Source organism: Ranitomeya variabilis, chromosome 4 (assembly GCF_051348905.1).
Source record: "Ranitomeya variabilis isolate aRanVar5 chromosome 4, aRanVar5.hap1, whole genome shotgun sequence".
NCBI classification, from domain to species: Eukaryota; Metazoa; Chordata; class Amphibia; order Anura; family Dendrobatidae; genus Ranitomeya; species Ranitomeya variabilis.
This window is the reverse complement of record NC_135235.1, coordinates 25,163,048-25,181,162: the sequence shown is the minus strand read 5'-3', so window position 1 is coordinate 25,181,162 and position 18,115 is coordinate 25,163,048. Positions and strand designations below refer to the sequence as shown.

Below are 18,115 nucleotides of genomic sequence, written 5' to 3'. Positions count from 1 at the left end.
GACAGCATGTCCTGTGTACAGCGCCCTCTTCAGGTAATCACAGATTGTCCATTGGTCCAAAACTCTGGTCTTCCTCTGTTGAAGCTGTTCTTTTGCTGATTTGGAGGAGGTCACTTAGGTTCAATGTTGGGATAAAATGTAAAACTCATCTTCAGCTTTTTAGTTGAGGCCTGGAGACTTTATTGCAAAATTGACTGATATTTGAAACTATTCAAAATTCCCTCCACTTTGACTAAAGCCCGTTTTAGCTGCCGAAAAACAGCCAAGAAGAACAATGCAGCCTCCACCATGCCTCACTGTGGGGATGGTGAAATTCTAGACGGATTTGAACTTTGTTGGAATTATGGCCAAAATGTTCCACCTTGTTCTCATCAGACACGTTTTCCCCACTCGCTTTTAGCCAACGTGATGTAGGTTTTGGTAAAACATAGCCAGGCTTGGATGTTTGTTTTTTTAAGAAACAGATTCCATCTTCCTACCCAAAATCACAGGCCGGACATAAGAAGAAGGGAGATTGTTGTCACATGCATCACACAACCAGGACTCGCCAGAAAGTCTTGCTGTTCTTTTAACTTCTTCAGGACCAGGACATTTTTAACTTTTGCGTTTTCGTTGTTTTTCTCCTTTTCTGTTTTGAGTGTTGAAAAAAAAAGTGCACCGCCGTTTTCCTACGCAACGTTTTTACTTTTCCATCAGTTCAGATCTTGGTTTTTGTGCGGAAAACTGATGTTTTCATTTATACATAAGACGTTTGTTTTGATTTTTTTATGTATGTTTAGGGAGTTTTGTTGTATTGATGTTATCGTTATGTTTTACCCATCGGATGAATTAATTTTACATATCGATAGATCAGGCTTTTATGAATGCGTCGATACCAAACACGTGTATATCTTTAATTTTTACAATACATAGTGTAAATTGCGGTCTCCTCCTTTGCAGCTCTGCTAAAAACAAGTAATGCACATCTGGAGGGCTAAAAAAAAAAATCTATTAAAATTGAAAAAAAAATCTATATATAAAAAATAATAAATGTCTGAATCACTTCCTTTAAAAAAAAAAAATGAATAAAAAATGAAAAAATATAAACATATTGGTTATCGCTGCATTCGTAAAAGTCCCATCTATCGAAATATAAAATTAATTTACTAATCAGTAAATGCAGTAAAGAAAAAAACATAAGAACGGAAACGCCAGAATTATAATTTTTTATTATCAGTCCAAACCCCATAAAAAATACAATAAAAAGTAATAAAACCATGACATGTACCCAAAAACTAAAACTACATAGTCATTGGAGAAAGAAAAAAAATGACTCCAGTGAAAAAAAAAAAAAAAAAAAGTGCAAAAAAGCTGCTGCTGCACTGATCACTGGGTGCTGTGTAATAACCTATAATACACAGGTGCTGCAGTCACCTGACCTTTACCCTACATGTGACATCACGTGACCCTTGTCCCCCTCGCGCCACACGGTGACCGCTAGTAACCCTCCTCTCCTGACACGTCCAATCAGCGTCCGGCCACGCCCACTGTCACGCTACAACAGGGCAGAGCCCCGCCCTCTGGTGACATTGGCTGTGTAATAACCGCCACCGAAGCCACGCCTCCAAATCACTCCTCATGTCTGTACAGCCAATCGGCGCCAGAAGGGGCGTGAAGAGTCGCTAGTCGCCTCCTCTGTGGGCGTGGCTTATTAATAGGGGGCTGTTGCTCGGTCCAGTCAGGGCCGGCGGGGAGCACGAAGATGGCGGCGGCCTCGGGGTCTTTGCTGCACGGGGCGGCCGAGGCGCTGGGGGCTTCGGAGGCCGCGCTGAGACTTATTCTTTCTATCCTAAGCGGTGAGGGGGCGGCAGAAGTTTCCGGGGGGTGGGATATGGAGAGTCCCTTGAAGGGTGGCGCTGAGTGTCCCTGGTGGGGGGAGCTGTCACAGGTGGTCTGTGATGGGGGACACAGGGCGGAGGGCTGAGAGATATGGAGGCTCAGGAGGGACAGGATTCCGGGGCTGGTGCCTCCATCATGTAGGGATCAGGCAGGAGGAAGGGGGTGATGACATGTGTGCACCTGCCGGGCAGAGGCATGAAGAGCGGGCACCCTGACCCCCACTGTAACAACCGGAGTGTCCATGTGCTACATTCATGGAGGGGGCAGAGCTGTGTGCAGGGGCAGCGCAGAGGGGGCATCTCCCGGGCAACGCCACCTCCGACCGTCCTGTGTAATACTCTGCACCTGTAGGGGGCAGCGCAGAGGGGGCATCTCCTGGGCACCGCCACCTCCGACCGTCCTGTGTAATACTCTGCACCTGTAGGGGGCAGAGCTGGGTCCGGGGGCAGCGCAGAGGGGGCATCTCCTGGGCACCGCCACCTCCGACCGTCCTGTGTAATACTCTGCACCTGTAGGGGGCAGCGCAGAGGGGCATCTCCCGGGCTCTCCCACCGTCCTGTGTAATACTCTGCACCTGTAGAGGGCAGAGCTGTGTCCAGGGGCAACGCAGAAGGGGCATCTCCTGGGCACCGCCACCTCTGACCATCCTGTGTAATACTCTGCACCTGTAGGGGGCAGAGCTGTGTCCGGGGGTAGCGCAGAAGGGGCATCTCCCGGGCTCTGCCACCTCCGACCGTCCTGTGTAATACTCTGCACCTGTAGGAGGCAGAGCTGTGTTCGGGGGCAACACAGAAGGGGCATCTCCTGGGCACCATCATCTCCAGCCGTCCTGTGTAATACTCTGCACCTGTAGGGGGCAGAGCTGGGTCCGGGGGCAGCGCAGAGGGGGCATCTCCTGGGCACCGCCACCTCCGACCGTCCTGTGTAATACTCTGCACCTGTAGGGGGCAGCGCAGAAGGGGCATCTCTTGGGCACCGCCACCTCCTGACCGTCCTGTGTAATACTCTGCACCTGTAGGGGGCAGAGCTGTGTCCAGGTTTAGCGCAGAAGGGGCATCTCCTGGGCACCGCCACCTCCCGACCGTCCTGTGTAATACTCTGCACCTGTAGGGGGCAGAGCTGTGTCCAGGGTCAGCGCAGAAGGGGCATCTCCTGGGCACCGCCACCTCCCGACCGTCCTGTGTAATGCTTTGCCCCTGTAGGGGGCAGAGCTGTGTCCAGGTGCAGCGCAGAAGGGGCATCTCCCTGGCACCGCCACCTCCGACCGTCCTGTGTAATGCTTTGCCCCTGTAGGGGGCAGAGCCGTGTCCAGGTGCAGCGCAGAAGGGGCATCTCTTGGACACCACCACCTCCCAACCGTCTTGTGTAATACTCTGCACCTGTAGGGGGCAGCGCAGAAGGGGCATTTCCCGGGCACCGCCACCTCTCCACCGTTTAGTCTAATCTTCTGTGTCCTGACGTTACACGTTTCTTTCTCCCTCTGTTCTCAGGTTACCCCTTGGCCTTATTCCAGAGATACTTCCTTTTTAAGAAGCAGCCGTCTCACATCCATCTGTTCAACACGGTGACCGGACTCTGCATCGCATACTTTAATTTTGGTACGTCAGCATCACTGGGGAGAAGACGAGGGGGGACGGGTGGTGAAGCAGAGATTGGTCGTCCGCAGCCGCTGACTTAATGGGGGATTTATAAGTTTTGGGCGAATATAGTTAAAGGGGTTGTGCAGGCCTCATCTGTGAAGTTTGCAGTCATTCTTTGCAACTGCTGATTCGGATACTTGTGGTCCCGTCCAGACTCATCCGACTCCTCTCACTTTTCATTTCATCCCGGACAGCCCCTTTAATCATTATGTCATCCAAGGTTCTGCTTGCTGTCAGTGAATGGGAGGCTGGAACCCAGGACAGAGCCGAGACTTCGGACAATCGAGGAGTTGTTACAGATGTATCCAACCTTTCTTGTGTCTATTTTTTCATTATTTTTGTTACATTGTATCAGTGCAGTTAACTCTGTCATCCTGGAGTCATCGCTGTGTAGATTACCAGGGATTGTGAGTGTAAAGGAGATGATGAGGGTAATGTTCACTAGGCCGGGAGATAGGACTAATGGGCTTATCTACTGATGCCCGGGCACGGCGCCAGTCTGCGCGTCCTCTGGTAACACGGTAAATGATCCCGGAACCTTCGTGTAAGAAGCCGCCATTCCCTAACTGGTGTCTGAAGTTCTCATCTTATCACTCTTGTTTCTGGGGGCTTTGCATGTTTTTCAAAGACCCCCAATCACCCCCTTTCCCCTTAAATTGTTTAAAAGAAAAAAAACAAACAAACCCATTCTATACCTCCATCATGATGTATGTTCTGTAAGCGGTTACATTGTCAAAATGTCGCCCAGCAGTTTCCACCTGTCGGCACCGCTCCATGTGAATGCACGCTTAGAGGAATTTGTTGCAGACTTTTTCTTTTCCTATATTTCTTGAGACGGCCTATTCCCAAACTTCATCCTTGGGCTACGTTCCCGCTATGAGCTTCAGATTTTCTGCAGCCATTAAGTAAAATACCGTAGGTTATCTGCATTTTTTTTTTTCAAAAATACGCAACATAAAGAACTCACCCAAAACTCAGCGTAGTAACTTGGCCTCATTGCAGAAAAAAAATATCCTGAGCGGAAATTGCCCCGAGTTGCATTTTATATTTACAGTCAATGGATGCTGCGGGTTTGTATCATTTGCAATGCGCAAGGTGAAATCTGCATCATAACTTCAAACCAGTAGGAATGTTGCTGCTGATTTTCACGCAGATTTATGGTAAAATCCACAGTTTAAACTTTTGTAAGTTGTTTTTGAATGGTAAATGCCCAATGTTGGGAAAATCCACAATGTTAGTTAGTAACCAGCTAAGGAAGTGGGACTTTTACAAAGCACCTGCACTTTGCAGAAGTTTTCTCCTTGCATATTCACTTGTGGTGCAGTTAATTCGCAACCTATCGGTTATCCTGCGGAATCACTTTTTGCAATGCATGGGGGATTTCAAGAATTGAGCAGAAAAGCATCACAGGACCCCGGTCCAGAAGCCGAATCCCTGCGACCCTCCTCCTACCTGTGTTATCCCTGCCGCCTCTTCTGGTAAGACTTGGGTGGTGGCGCCATGCCGGAATGACGCTGCGCCAGGTATGCCGCAGTTAGGAGGAGGGTCCCCGTGTTTTTGTCCCGTGGACTATCGATGTGGCTGCTGGATCCGTGACGCTTTCTGCTGAGCTCTGGTGAATTCACACGATGCAATCGTGAACCAGATGTTGTGGATTTCTTTGCACGTTCCACCTTTGTGCATTACAAACTGGAAAGTCTGCAACAATAGAATTGACCTGCTGCTTCTCAAAACCGCGATAGATGGCGGTCATCCACAAAACCGCGGGAAGGCGCCGACCGATTTTTTGCATGCGAATGAAGTTCATGATTAGGCAGCCATCCTGTACCCTCGTGTGAACTATGACCCTCATCAGGAGAACCTAACCCTAATCTAAGTGTAGACTCTGGACCGATACATTGTATCAAAACTTCTACACTGTTGTAAGATAAGGTTTCCAGCCTCAAAATGTCCGTGAGTGTTACTGTTGGCTTACAGCAAGCAGGTACACTGAAAAAGGGTGCGGAATTCAAACACCAGGTTAATGAAGTTGTTAAATGTATTGTTGTGCAATTTTTAACCTGGGGCCCTTTAAGAAGTGGTTGGTTCTCTGTCCCTTTAAGGTGCGCTGCATCCTGCTGATGGCTTGAGGCTTATTCCTCCAGGATTTTGCTTCAGTCCTAAGGCGATTATTCATCCTCGTGGAGCGTATGATTGATGTCTGGGAGGCAGTGAAAGTTTGTGTGGGGCGCGGTGGGCGCACCCGGATCTCCTGGCAGCACCTAGATGCCTCGTGTCAGGGCGAGACGTCTTCTCTGGAGCCGCCCGTCACTGGCAAGTTTATACAGTTCTATCAGGAAATCCGAAGGCGGGCGTACGAGCCCGGGCTGTAATGTTCAGTGCCGCGTCTGAGACACATTCCTGGAGTTAGTTGGCCAAGGTCAGAGGGACGACCTCTGCGGACGATGTTCACACCTGGCAGTTCCTGTATCTGTTATTGGGGTTGTATGTGCAACAAGCCCATAGATAAATGTAAACCTAATGCAACTAATCTCCACTTGTGAGTGGTGGACGGGCGGCAAAACAGCGGGCGAGGAGCGATCAGGAAGTTCTGGAGATCAACAGATCAATGTATTTACTCTGAACCTGTATATCTGGTTACTGTTTAACCCCATAGTAATAGTAATAGTGAAGGTCATTTATAATTAACACCAACAAGGGTTTGCTTTTATCAGCTGTATAGAGCTTAATGTGTAATGCTAGAAACCTGCTAGAAAAATTGTGATAAATAATACTGCCCCTATGTACAAGAATATAACTACTATAATACTGCCCCTATGTACAAGAATATAACTACTATAATACTGCTCCCTATGTGCAAGAATATAACTACTATAATACTGCCCCCTATGTACAAGAATATAACTACTATAATACTGCACCAGATGTACAACAATATAACTACTATAATACTGCTCCTATGTACAAGAATATAACTACTATAAACTGCCCCTATGTACAAGAATATACCTACTATAATACTGCTCCTATGTACAGGAATATAACTACTATAATACCGCTCCTATGTACAAGAATATAACTACTATAATACTGCCCCTATGTACAAGAATATAACTACTATAATACTGCTCCTATGTACAAGAATATAACTACTATAATACTGCTCCTATGTACAGGAATATAACTACTATAATACTGCCCTCTATGTACAGGAATATAACTACTATAATACTGCTCCTATGTACAAGAATATAACTACTATAATACTGCTCTTATGTACAGGAATATAACTACTATAATACTGCTCCTATGTACAAGAATATAACTACTATAATACTGCTCCTATGTACAGGAATATAACTACTATAATACTGCCCTCTATGTACAGGAATATAACTACTATAATACTGCCCCTATGTACAAGAATATAACTACTATAATACTGCCCCTATGTACAAGAATATAACTACTATAATACTGCTCCTATGTACAGGAATATAACTACTATAATACTGCTCCTATGTACAAGAATATAACTACTATAATACTGCCCCTATGTACAAGAATATAACTACTATAATACTGCTCCTATGTACAAGAATATAACTACTATAATACTGCCCCTATGTACAATAATATAACTACTATAATACTGCTCCTATATACAAGAATATAATTACTATAATACTGCTCCTATGTACAATAATATAACTACTATAATACTGCTCCTATGTACAATAATATAACTACTATAATACTGCCCCTATGTACAAGAATATAACTACTATAATACTGCTCCCATGTATAGGAATATAACTACTATAATACTGCTCCTATGTACAAGAATATAACTACTATAATACTGCCCCTATGTACAAGAATATAACTACTATAATACTGCCCCTATGTACAAGAATATATCTACTATAATACTGCCCCTATGTACAAGAATATAACTACTATAATACTGCCCCTATGTACAAGAATATAACTACTATAATACTGCTCTTATGTACAAGAATATAACTACTATAATACTGCCCCTATGTACAAGAATATAACTACTATAATACTGCCCCTATGTACAAGAATATAACTACTATAATACTGCCCCTATGTACAAGAATATAACTACTATAATACTGCTCCTATGTACAAGAATATAACTACTATAATACTGCCCCTATGTACAAGAATATAACTACTATAATACTGCCCCTATGTACAAGAATATAACTACTATAATACTGCTCCTATGTACAAGAATATAGCAACTATAATACTGCCCCTATGTACAAGAATATAACTACTATAATACTGCCCCTATGTACAAGAATATAACTACTATAATACTGCTCCTATGTACAAGAATATAACTACTATAATACTGCCCCTATGTACAGGAATATAACTACTATAATACTGCCCTCTATGTACAGGAATATAACTACTATAATACTGCTCCTATGTACAAGAATATAACTACTATAATACTGCTCCTATGTACAAGAATATAACTACTATAATACTGCCCCTATGTACAAGAATATAACTACTATAATACTGCCCCTATGTACAAGAATATATCTACTATAATACTGCCCCTATGTACAAGAATATAACTACTATAATACTGCCCCTATGTACAAGAATATAACTACTATAATACTGCCCCTATGTACAAGAATATAACTACTATAATACTGCCCCTATGTACAAGAATATAACTACTATAATACTGCCCCTATGTACAGGAATATAACTACTATAATACTGCCCTCTATGTACAGGAATATAACTACTATAATACTGCCCCTATGTAGAAGAATATAACTACTATAATACTGCCCCTATGTACAAGAATATAACTACTATAATACTGCTCCTATGTACAAGAATATAACTACTATAATACTGCCCCTATGTACAAGAATATAACTACTATAATACTGCCCCTATGTACAAGAATATAACTACTATAATACTGCCCCTATGTACAAGAATATAACTACTATAATACTGCTCCTATGTACAAGAATATAACTACTATAATACTGCTCCTATGTACAAGAATATAACTACTATAATACTGCCCCTATGTACAAGAATATAACTACTATAATACTGCCCTCTATGACAGGCGTTCTTGATTACAGCTTGATGATCCTTTCTTCTCTCCTCAGGTTCTCAGCTCTATCACTCGTTGTTATGTATTGTGCTGCATTTCCTCATCCTACGCCTCATGGGGAGGACGGTTACTGCGGTGTTAACCAGTTTTTGCTTCCAAATGGTAAGTTTGAAGAGTCTTGTTCCGCCCCCTACCATTAAGCTCGGTGGCAGTGCTGCATATGGACCCTCTGACGCTTCTTTGTGGACAGGGCTATCTATTGTCTGGCTACTACTACACATCCACAGATAACTATGACATCAAGTGGACGATGCCGCACTGCGTTCTCGCCCTCAAACTGATCGGTAAGTGTTGTCGTCTTAGGTCCCTTTGCTTGGAGCTGCCAAACACGGAAAATAACATCAGTGCTATATATCCGTTTTACCACAGCCAGTACTTAACGTATCTTGTATTAGTACTGCAGAGCTGCATTCACAGTTCTGCTGGATCGTATAGGCTTTACTTCAGCAGAATATTGTTCACTATCTGGTGCAACTTCGCAAATCAATATTATAGGCTGTGTGGTGATACTGCACAAGTGGGAAGTGCAGGAGGGGGATTTTATCTCAGAAGATTGTATAATAGTGAGTGCAGCTCTGAGGTATAATGTATAATACAGGATGTAACTCAGGATCAGTAATGTCATGTATGTACACAGTGACTGCACCAGCAGAATAGGGAGTGCAGCTCTGGAGTACTAACACAGGAGGTATATCAGTGGTTGGGGTTGGGGGATTGCATAAGTTTTTTGAAAACTGAATGTTTACATTGGAACTTTATATTCTTCCTGTTTTCATCACATTGTTAATATCTCTGCTTGCTGTCCTGGAATTTCAGTATTCCTTTTTTCTTCTAGAGGACTATCTGTACAGAGCTGTTACTTCTCTGCAGAGGGTTCTCTACAATGACCTCTGGCGGGGGGTGGCTTTCGGGGGTACATATGGCTTCTGTCTTCCCTGGTGAAGCCCCTTCTCTACTGGACGTTATTTCCATCTTTCCTTATAAATATAGATTCTATTTGTTGACAGCAAGCAGAGATCTTGAAAATGGGGAGAAAGTATGAAACTTAAGTGTATTGTGCGTGTGATTTGCTGCCAGCCGTCCTGCTCTCGCTGACCGCGTCTTTTCCTCTTGCAGGACTCGCTTTTGATTATTACGATGGAGGGAAAGCCAAGGTTTGTATGGTGTCTCCTCCTGCGGATCCTCTGTAATTACCCTGAGCCCTGTCCTGGAGGATTGCTGCCATTAGTCCGCCCTCTGCATCTCCTCCTGACGCTGTGCCAGGGCGTTGCCCGTCTCTGGCGGGTCGGCTCTGGTTACACCCGCGTCCTCTGGGCCCGGCTGTATTAATCCAGTGTTTATATATTCCTAGAAAGCAGCGCATCCGTCACTTCAGAGGGGTCATGGTTTTATTTAAAGGGACGGCGTTTGCTTTATCGTTGCGGTCCCTTTAAACGAGGCAGGACACCACTCTGGCATTGATATTTTGGGGTCCCGGTCTCGCGCTGCACATTACCTGTCCCTGCAGTAGTTGTCGCCGTCCTTTAAATCCCGCCATCTCCTTGGCAGACCTCGCTGTCCGCGGACCAGCAGCGCTGTGCAGTGATGGGAGTTCCCACCTTGCTGGAGGTCTGCGGCTTTTCCTATTATTACGGAGGGTTTTTAGTCGGACCTCAGTTTTCCATGTGCAGTTACCAGAAGTTAGTGACGGGCGAGCTGACCGATGTGGAGGGGCAGAGACCGAACAGGTGAGACGCCGCTCGCCGGAGATGGGGGGGCTCCAGACTGGCACCCTGAGTGTGAGACCACCTTTTATTTCTGCCTCCATGCAGCGTCCAGCCCGCCATGAAGCGTCTGTGCCTCGGCCTCGTCTTCCTCGCCACGTACATGGTGTTCGGCCCCCACCTGCCCGACAGCTACTTCCTGACAGATGAGTATGCGGTACGGCACGAGATGGCGGCACTTGTGATAAAATCTGCAATCCCTGCACGTTACCCTGGGGCTGGATAGGCAGCTCGCTAATCCTGTAAATGTGGATGTTAATAATCAGCGCCCTGTCTATGCGGATCATTAACCCCTTCCTGCTCACTTACTTTACCATCTAATAAATGCATCTAAAAAAAACCACCTTGATCATAAATCTACCGTTTTGTGTCCGCAGCTCCAGTGCAGAATTATGTGTCTCCGTAGATAGAAGTTACAAATAAGAGTGTAGTATGATCAGGTCCACTTCAGTAGCAGGATCAGACTACACAGGGTTTGTTTGCAGTCTGTAACTACAGACACACAAAATACACAGGGGCTGCGTACCCAAAATGGTTTAAAAAAAAAAAAATTGAACGATTTGCAAAAGATTTTTTAATGCAGTGGAGTAATAATATAAAAAAAATGGTTGCTGAGGTCCACATAGTGTTAACCAGTCCCTGCTTCTTCTTGCTTTATAACTGATTTTTTCTTTTTCCTTTGGGATTTTGCAGAATAAACCGTTCTGGTACCGCTGCGTGTACATGACCATCTGGGGCAAAATTACACTGTACAAGTACGTCACCTGCTGGCTGGTAACGGTAAGTGCAGATCTGATAACGACAGCGGAGGGGCTTGTCCGGTATGGTCTTCTGCGTCTCATCAGGTCTGTTCCCCTTCTCTCCACAGGAGGGCGTCTGCATCCTTTCTGGTCTCGGATATAACGGCAAGGATGAAACCGGGCAACCGCTGTGGGACGCCTGTGCCAACATGAAGGTCTGGCTGTTCGAGACCACGCCGCTATTCACAGGGACCATTGCCAGCTTCAATATTAATACCAATGACTGGGTGGCAAGGTGAGATTCTCCCATATATGAGGGATATTCTACGCAAATACATTATTTATTTTTCTTGAGTTACATCCCGTGTTATAAACCAGAGCTGCACTCACTATTCTGCTGGTGCAGTCACTGTGTACCTACATTACTGATCCTGAATTACATCCTGTATTATACTCCAGAGCTGCACTCACTATTCTGCTGGTGCAGTCACTATGTACAGACATTACATTACTGATCCTGAGTTACATCCTGTATTATACTCTAGAGCTGCACTCACTATTCTGCTGGTGCAGTCACTGTGTACATACATTACATTACTGATCCTGAGTTACATCCTGTATTATACTCCAGAGCTGCACTCACTATTCTGCTGGTGGAGTCACTGTGTACATACATTACATTACTGATCCTGAGTTACATCCTGTATTATACTGCAGAGCTGCACTCACTATTCTGCTGGTGCAGTCGCTGTGTACCTACATTACTGATCCTGAATTACATCCTGTATTATACTGCAGAGCTGCACTCACTATTCTGCTGGTGCAGTCACTGTGTACATACATTACTGATCCTGAATTACATCCTGTATTATACTGCAGAGCTGCACTCACTATTCTGCTGGTGCAGTCGCTGTGTACCTACATTACTGATCCTGAATTACATCCTGTATTATACTGCAGAGCTGCACTCACTATTCTGCTGGTGCAGTCACTGTGTACATACATTACATTACTGATCTGACTTACATCCTGTATTATACCCCAGAGCTGCACTCACTATTCTGCTGGTGCAGTCACTGTGTACATACATTACATTACTGATCCTGAGTTACATCCTGTATTATACTCCAGAGCTTCACTCACTATTCTGCTGGTGCAGTCACTGTGTACATACATTACATTACTGATCTGACTTACATCCTGTATTATACCCCAGAGCTGCACTCACTATTCTGCTGGTGCAGTCACTGTGTACATACATTACATTACTGATCCTGAGTTACATCCTGTATTATACTCCAGAGCTGCACTCACTATTCTGCTGGTGCAGTCACTGTGTACATACATTACTGATCCTGAGTTACATCCTGTATTATACTCCAGAGCTGCACTCACTATTCTGCTGGTGCAGTCACTGTGTATATACATTACATTACTGATCCTGAGTTACATCCTGTATTATACTCCAGAGCTGCACTCACTATTCTGCTGGTGCAGTCACTGTGTACATACATTACTGATCCTGAGTTACATCCTGTATTCTACCTCAGAGCTGCACTCACTATTCTGCTGTGTGATGTCGGGTGTCTGAAGCTTTTTGAATCATGAGCGCAGCTCTGGAGGGTAATTATGTCCATGTCTCTGAATCACTACAGCGTGGCAGTTTTTTTTCTAATCCTCTTCTGCATGTGATGAATTTTGCTGCTGTTTTGTCGCTCTGTCGCTGCGATCTTCGTGACATTAACCCCTTGTTCTCCTTTGCTCAGATACATTTTTAAGCGTCTCCGCTTTCTCGGTAACAAGGCCGTGTCTCAGGGAGCCACCCTCTTCTTCCTGGCTGTATGGCATGGTCTGCACTCCGGATACCTCGTCTGCTTCTCGCTGGAGTTCCTGATTGTCATAGTGGAGAAACAGGTGAGGAGCCCGGGGCTGTAGGTGGAGCAGTGGGTACGGCGCGCAGGCAGGAATGAGACCTTAGCCTGCGCTCTGTGTGTGCCCGCTGCTTATGGTGCAGTATATGGAGGTGACATTTCCCCTCTCTGCAGGCGATGGAGCTGGTGAGGGACAGTCCTGTGCTCCGCCACCTCTGCTCCGTGCCTCTGCTGCGCCCGCCTCTGTACTTGGTGCAGCAGTTCTTCCACTGGCTCTTTATGGGATACCCGCTGGTGCCGTTCTGCCTTTTCACCTGGGACAAGTGGCTCAAGGTATGTGGTGAATGCGCCTGACCGCGCACAGTATGGGGGTAAACCTGCATGGGAGTAGATGGTCAGCGATGGGGCCGGGCTGCGCGCGGATGGGGCCGGGCTGCGCGCGGATGGGGCCGGGTTGCGCGCGGATGGGGCCGGGTTGCGCGCGGATGGGGCCGGGTTGCGCGCGGATGGGGCCGGGTTGCGCGCGGATGGGGCCGGGTTGCGCGCGGATGGGGCCGGGTTGCGCGCGGATGGGGCCGGGCTGCGCGCGGATGGGGCCGGGCTGCGCGCGGATGGGGCCGGGCTGCGCGCGGATGGGGCCGGGCTGCGCGCGGATGGGGCCGGGCTGCGCGCGGATGGGGCCGGGCTGCGCGCGGATGGGGCTGGGCAGGAAGCTTTGTACACCACCCAGCGGGTCCAGATTTCTTCTGAAGGCCACGGCCGCCATCATTATTGCAGATTCCCTTTTATGTTGGGGCTTCTGTAACAGTGTAATAGTACGTCCCAGGGAGGGTGCTGGAGCTGGTTATGCAGCCAGCAGCCGTCTCTTAACAGTAAAAATTAACTAAAAATAAATAAAATATTTAACACAGAAGGTAAATGCACAGAAGGGGGAAAAGTAAAACTTTAATATTTTGTGGTGACTATTTTTTTTTTTTTTTTTTTAAACCCACTAAGGGTAAGTTCACACAGGGCGTTTTTGCTTTTTTGCTTTTTTTTTTTTTTCTGCAGCAAAACCTGAACATCTTGGCAGGAAAGAAGCTGCGTCAAAAACGCAGGTTTTGGTGCGTTTTTTTGCTGCTTCTTTTTTTTTTTCTTTGTCCATGCTAATGTCCTTGAATTTTCAGCAGCAAAAACGCAGCAAGTAATGATACCTAATTTTTTGCTGCGTTTTGTTCAACACCCATTCAAATCAATGGGTGAAAAAACGCTGAAAGAAGTGACATGCTCTATGTCTCAAAAACGTAGCAAAGCACAAAATACTGATCACACAAAAAAACAATGTGTGTGCAGGAGATTTCTGAAATCTCATAGGCTTTGCTGGTACTGTAAAAAGCAGCTAAAATTAGCATAAAAAAGCAGCAAAAAATGCAACAAAAATGCCCTGTGTGAACTTACCCTAAAAGCGGCACGTTTGGCATCGTCGTTATCATAGCGCCATCTCGCCATTTTTACTTTACAATGAACGCCATCAGAATTGCATCTCATTATTTTCAGAGCACTGGGAATACATTTTTTTCTTTCCTTTTTTTTTTTTTTTTTTAAACCGGTTTTTATTGCATTATTTGGTAGAGTGAACAGTGTCAATGAAAAGTACAACTTGTTCTAAAAAATAAACCTGCCCTCCTCCATATGTCACTGGAAAAATAAAGATAAGTTATAGCTCTTGGAAGTGGTTAATACCCGTTTATTACATTCAAAATCTGTGCTTGCTGTCAGTGAACCAAACTGTGGTGACGTGCGAAGGCTGATAACGGGTGCTGATCTCAGCTGTGTTGCGAGAGAGCGCCCCCCCCCGCGCTGTGATGAGCGAGCGCGCCCCCTCCTGCGCTGTGACGAGCGAGCGCGCCCCCTCCTGCACTGTGACGAACGAGCGCGCCCCCTCCTGCGCTGTGACGAGCGAGCGCGCCCCCTCCTGCGCTGTGACGAGCGAGCGCGCCCCCTCCTGCGCTGTGACGAGCGAGCGCACCCCCTCCTGCGCTGTGATGAGCGAGCGTGCCCATGCAGTCAGTAAATGAGAATGTTTCCGGTCACTGACAGTAAACGCAGATACTAAAGATGTGAAAATCTGTGTACTGATCCACTCTCTCCGTCTCTCGGCAGGTGTACATGTCGGTCTATTTTATAGGCCACTTATTCTTCTTATTGCTGCTGTTTGCACTGCCTTACTTACGGAAAGTCCTGGTGCAAAGAAAGGACAAGCTGCAGAAGTCCCACTGACAGGGCCCGATGGTGAGTACCTGATGGTGAGTACCCGATGGTGAGTGCCCGAGGGTGAGCACCCAGCAGCCTGCACTCGCTTCTGTCCATCTGCTTTCTACTAGGTTTCCTCAGGGCTCGTGCTGCTGCTTTGGGTGTGAATCCAGGTCACTCCTGACATCGGCAGTCATTGCACCTACCGGCCCCCATGCATCCACCCCACCATACACCCCCTGCCCACTATGCTCCATGCATCCACCCCACCATGCACACCCTGCCCACTGTGCTCCATGCATCCACCCCACCATGCACACCCTGCCCACTGTGCTCCATGCATCCACCCCACCATGCACACCCTGCCCACTGTGCTCCATGCATCCACCCCACCATGCACACCCTGCCCACTGTGCTCCATGCATCCACCCCACCATGCACACCCTGCCCACTGTGCTCCATGCATCCACCCCACCATGCACACCCTGCCCACTGTGCTCCATGCATCCACCCCACCATGCACACCCTGCCCACTGTGCTCCATGCATCCACCCCACCATGCACACCCTGCCCACTATGCTCCATGCATCCGCCCCACCATGCACACCCTGCCCACTGTGCTCCATGCATCCGCCCCACCATGCACACCGTGCCCACTGTGCTCCATGCATCCGCCCCACCATGCACACCCTGCCCACTGTGCTCCATGCATCCACCCCACCATGCACACCCTGCCCACTGTGCTCCATGCATCCACCCCACCATGCACCCCCTGCCCACTATGCTCCATGCATCCACCCCACCATGCACACCCTGCCCTCTGTGCTCCATGCATCCACCCCACCATGCATCCCCCTGCCCACTAGTGCTCGGTGCACGTGCCGTCATGCCCCTGTGAAACTCCGTGACTGACGGTTGCCACCCACCGGAAATAAGAAACATTTGAAAATTACAACTATTACAGCTCCCACCGGTGCTGACGGGTTTAGATGTTCCCTCTATGGCCACTTTATTAGAGACCCCTTATAGTGGAGGGTTGGACCTCATTTGGCCACCAGAAGTGCAGCTAATCATCACAAAAAAAACCTTCAAGGGGTTGTCCATCCACAGGTATCAGAAGAGTCCGGGTGCACCAAGAAAACCTTCCCCCATCTGTTCTAGAGAGGTCGCCCACTTCGGACCCTGCCACCAGCACAGTGCAGCACAAACTTGTGTCCATTGGAGCGTGCAATGTTCTTCCTCTGATTAGCGATCCATCTTTTGCTCTCTGGAGTCACCAGTTCTTATTACCCAATAATGGCGCTGGACGTTGCATCTGCTACTAAAGTTCTCGAGTGAGGTCCAGAATCATTCTTCACATCCTCCTCTGATCACTTATCACTGCGATTATTTACATCCTCCTTTTTTTTTTTTTTTCCCCCAGAGAACCACTCTTTACATCCTCATCTAACCTCAAAATGATCCTTTAATCAGAATGTTTACATCCTTCTATGAGCCCTTTCTTCAAAATAATTAATCACATCTTCCGCTGATCTTTTCATCCGAAGCATTTCTCACATCCTCCTCTTACCCCTTTCATCAGAATCATTCTCCACATCCTCCTCTGATCCTTTCCCCCAAAGCATTCTAAATATTTCCTGACCACTTCCCTGAGATCGATCCTTTAATTTGAATGTTTTTTCATGTCCTCTGATCCCTTTCAGCAAAACCATTCTTCATATCTTCCTCTGTTCCCTTTCATCACAACGATTCCTCACATCCTCCTCTGATCCCTTTCATCAAAACTATTCTTCGCTAACCTATTTTATCAGAAGCATCCCCCACATCCTCCTCTGACCCCTTTCTGCAAGACTATTTTTCACATCCTCTTCTGAACCTTTCATCCTAAGCATTGTAAACGTCCTCTGTCCCCTTTCATCACAACGATTCCTCACATCCTCCTCTGATCCCTTTTATTAAGGTTGATTCTTCATACTCCTCTGACCACTTTCCTCAGAACGATGTGGATTTTCTTAGATTTTTCATGGGGTCACATTTATAATGTCCACTCGGGGAAGCTCCACCTGTGGAAGGGGCCGGTGTCTCTAATAAAGTGGCCATTCGGTATGTACGAGCGGTATGCGACATCCAGATCACGTCACCCATCTTTCCCAGAAACTGAGCGGACGACTTTAATTTTCTGAGCTTTGTGGCTTGTTGGTAAAGTGCATGAAATGTCTGACCTCCTTGTTTCCTGTCTCTGCAGATTGTATGTCGCTCCTCGTGGCGATGGTTAGCACACCTCTTCCTTCCATGCTGGTCCCATCTGTACAGCGGACACCATACTGCCAGGAAGGACACAATTGCTGATAATTTTTTTTCTAACTACAAACTGGTTGCCGGCGCCAATAATCCTACAGAAATGTAGGACCCCCCCCCACCCAAATGTTATTTTATAGACTTTTCTACTACTTGGGGAGGGGGGGGAGGTATTTTTGGACTTTCTATTACTTGAACTTTTTAGTTTGCTGGAGACTTTCACCCGACTTTTCTCCTTCTGCCGACACCCGCCCGCTGGGTCACGTCACAGGGCAGCTAACGACGGACGCCGATGGTAAAACTGCACTGGATTATGGCAGTCCAGGGACGCTGGATACAACGGCTCACAAGAAGAGCGCTGGGGGCGACGGTGGGGAAGGGGACGATTCATGGGGGGAGGGGGATAAAAGTACAACAGACACTGGCCAGAAAGTATGATGCCAAACATGGCCGATCAGAGCAAAAAAAAAAAAAGTGCACTTGGATTGGCTTTTGATATCATGTG

General features: G+C 46.7%; 1 protein-coding gene across 3 annotated transcripts; it reads left to right on the top strand.

Moving 5' to 3' along the window:
• The first annotated feature begins 1,678 nt into the window (after window positions 1-1,678).
• LPCAT3 (lysophosphatidylcholine acyltransferase 3) lies at window positions 1,679-17,721 on the top strand. 3 transcript variants are annotated; one of them, XM_077258167.1, is made up of 13 exons: window positions 1,679-1,835; window positions 3,369-3,476; window positions 8,702-8,808; window positions 8,897-8,990; window positions 9,823-9,860; window positions 10,255-10,433; window positions 10,518-10,626; window positions 11,163-11,249; window positions 11,338-11,504; window positions 12,976-13,123; window positions 13,255-13,413; window positions 15,223-15,351; window positions 17,558-17,721. In XM_077258167.1, the coding sequence occupies exons 1-12, from the start codon at window positions 1,742-1,744 to the stop codon at window positions 15,337-15,339; spliced, it is 1,407 nt and encodes a 468-aa protein (XP_077114282.1). In that variant the 5' UTR covers window positions 1,679-1,741; the 3' UTR covers window positions 15,340-15,351; window positions 17,558-17,721. The 3 variants fall into 3 exon arrangements, with proteins under 3 accessions (XP_077114282.1, XP_077114283.1, XP_077114284.1); XM_077258168.1 differs by having other exon boundaries at window positions 15,223-15,365; XM_077258169.1 differs by having other exon boundaries at window positions 15,223-15,379.
• The last annotated feature ends 394 nt before the right edge of the window (window positions 17,722-18,115 follow it).

Excerpts from the sequence above, each read along its gene's own strand:
- LPCAT3 (XM_077258167.1), top strand. The coding sequence starts at position 1,742 with ATGGCGGCGGCCTCGGGGTCTTTGCTGCACGGGGCGGCCGAGGCGCTG. Across the intron at positions 1,836-3,368 it reads TATTCTTTCTATCCTAAGCG|GTTACCCCTTGGCCTTATTC; the intron begins GTGAGGGGGCGG and ends CTCTGTTCTCAG. Across the intron at positions 13,124-13,254 it reads TTGTCATAGTGGAGAAACAG|GCGATGGAGCTGGTGAGGGA; the intron begins GTGAGGAGCCCG and ends CCCTCTCTGCAG.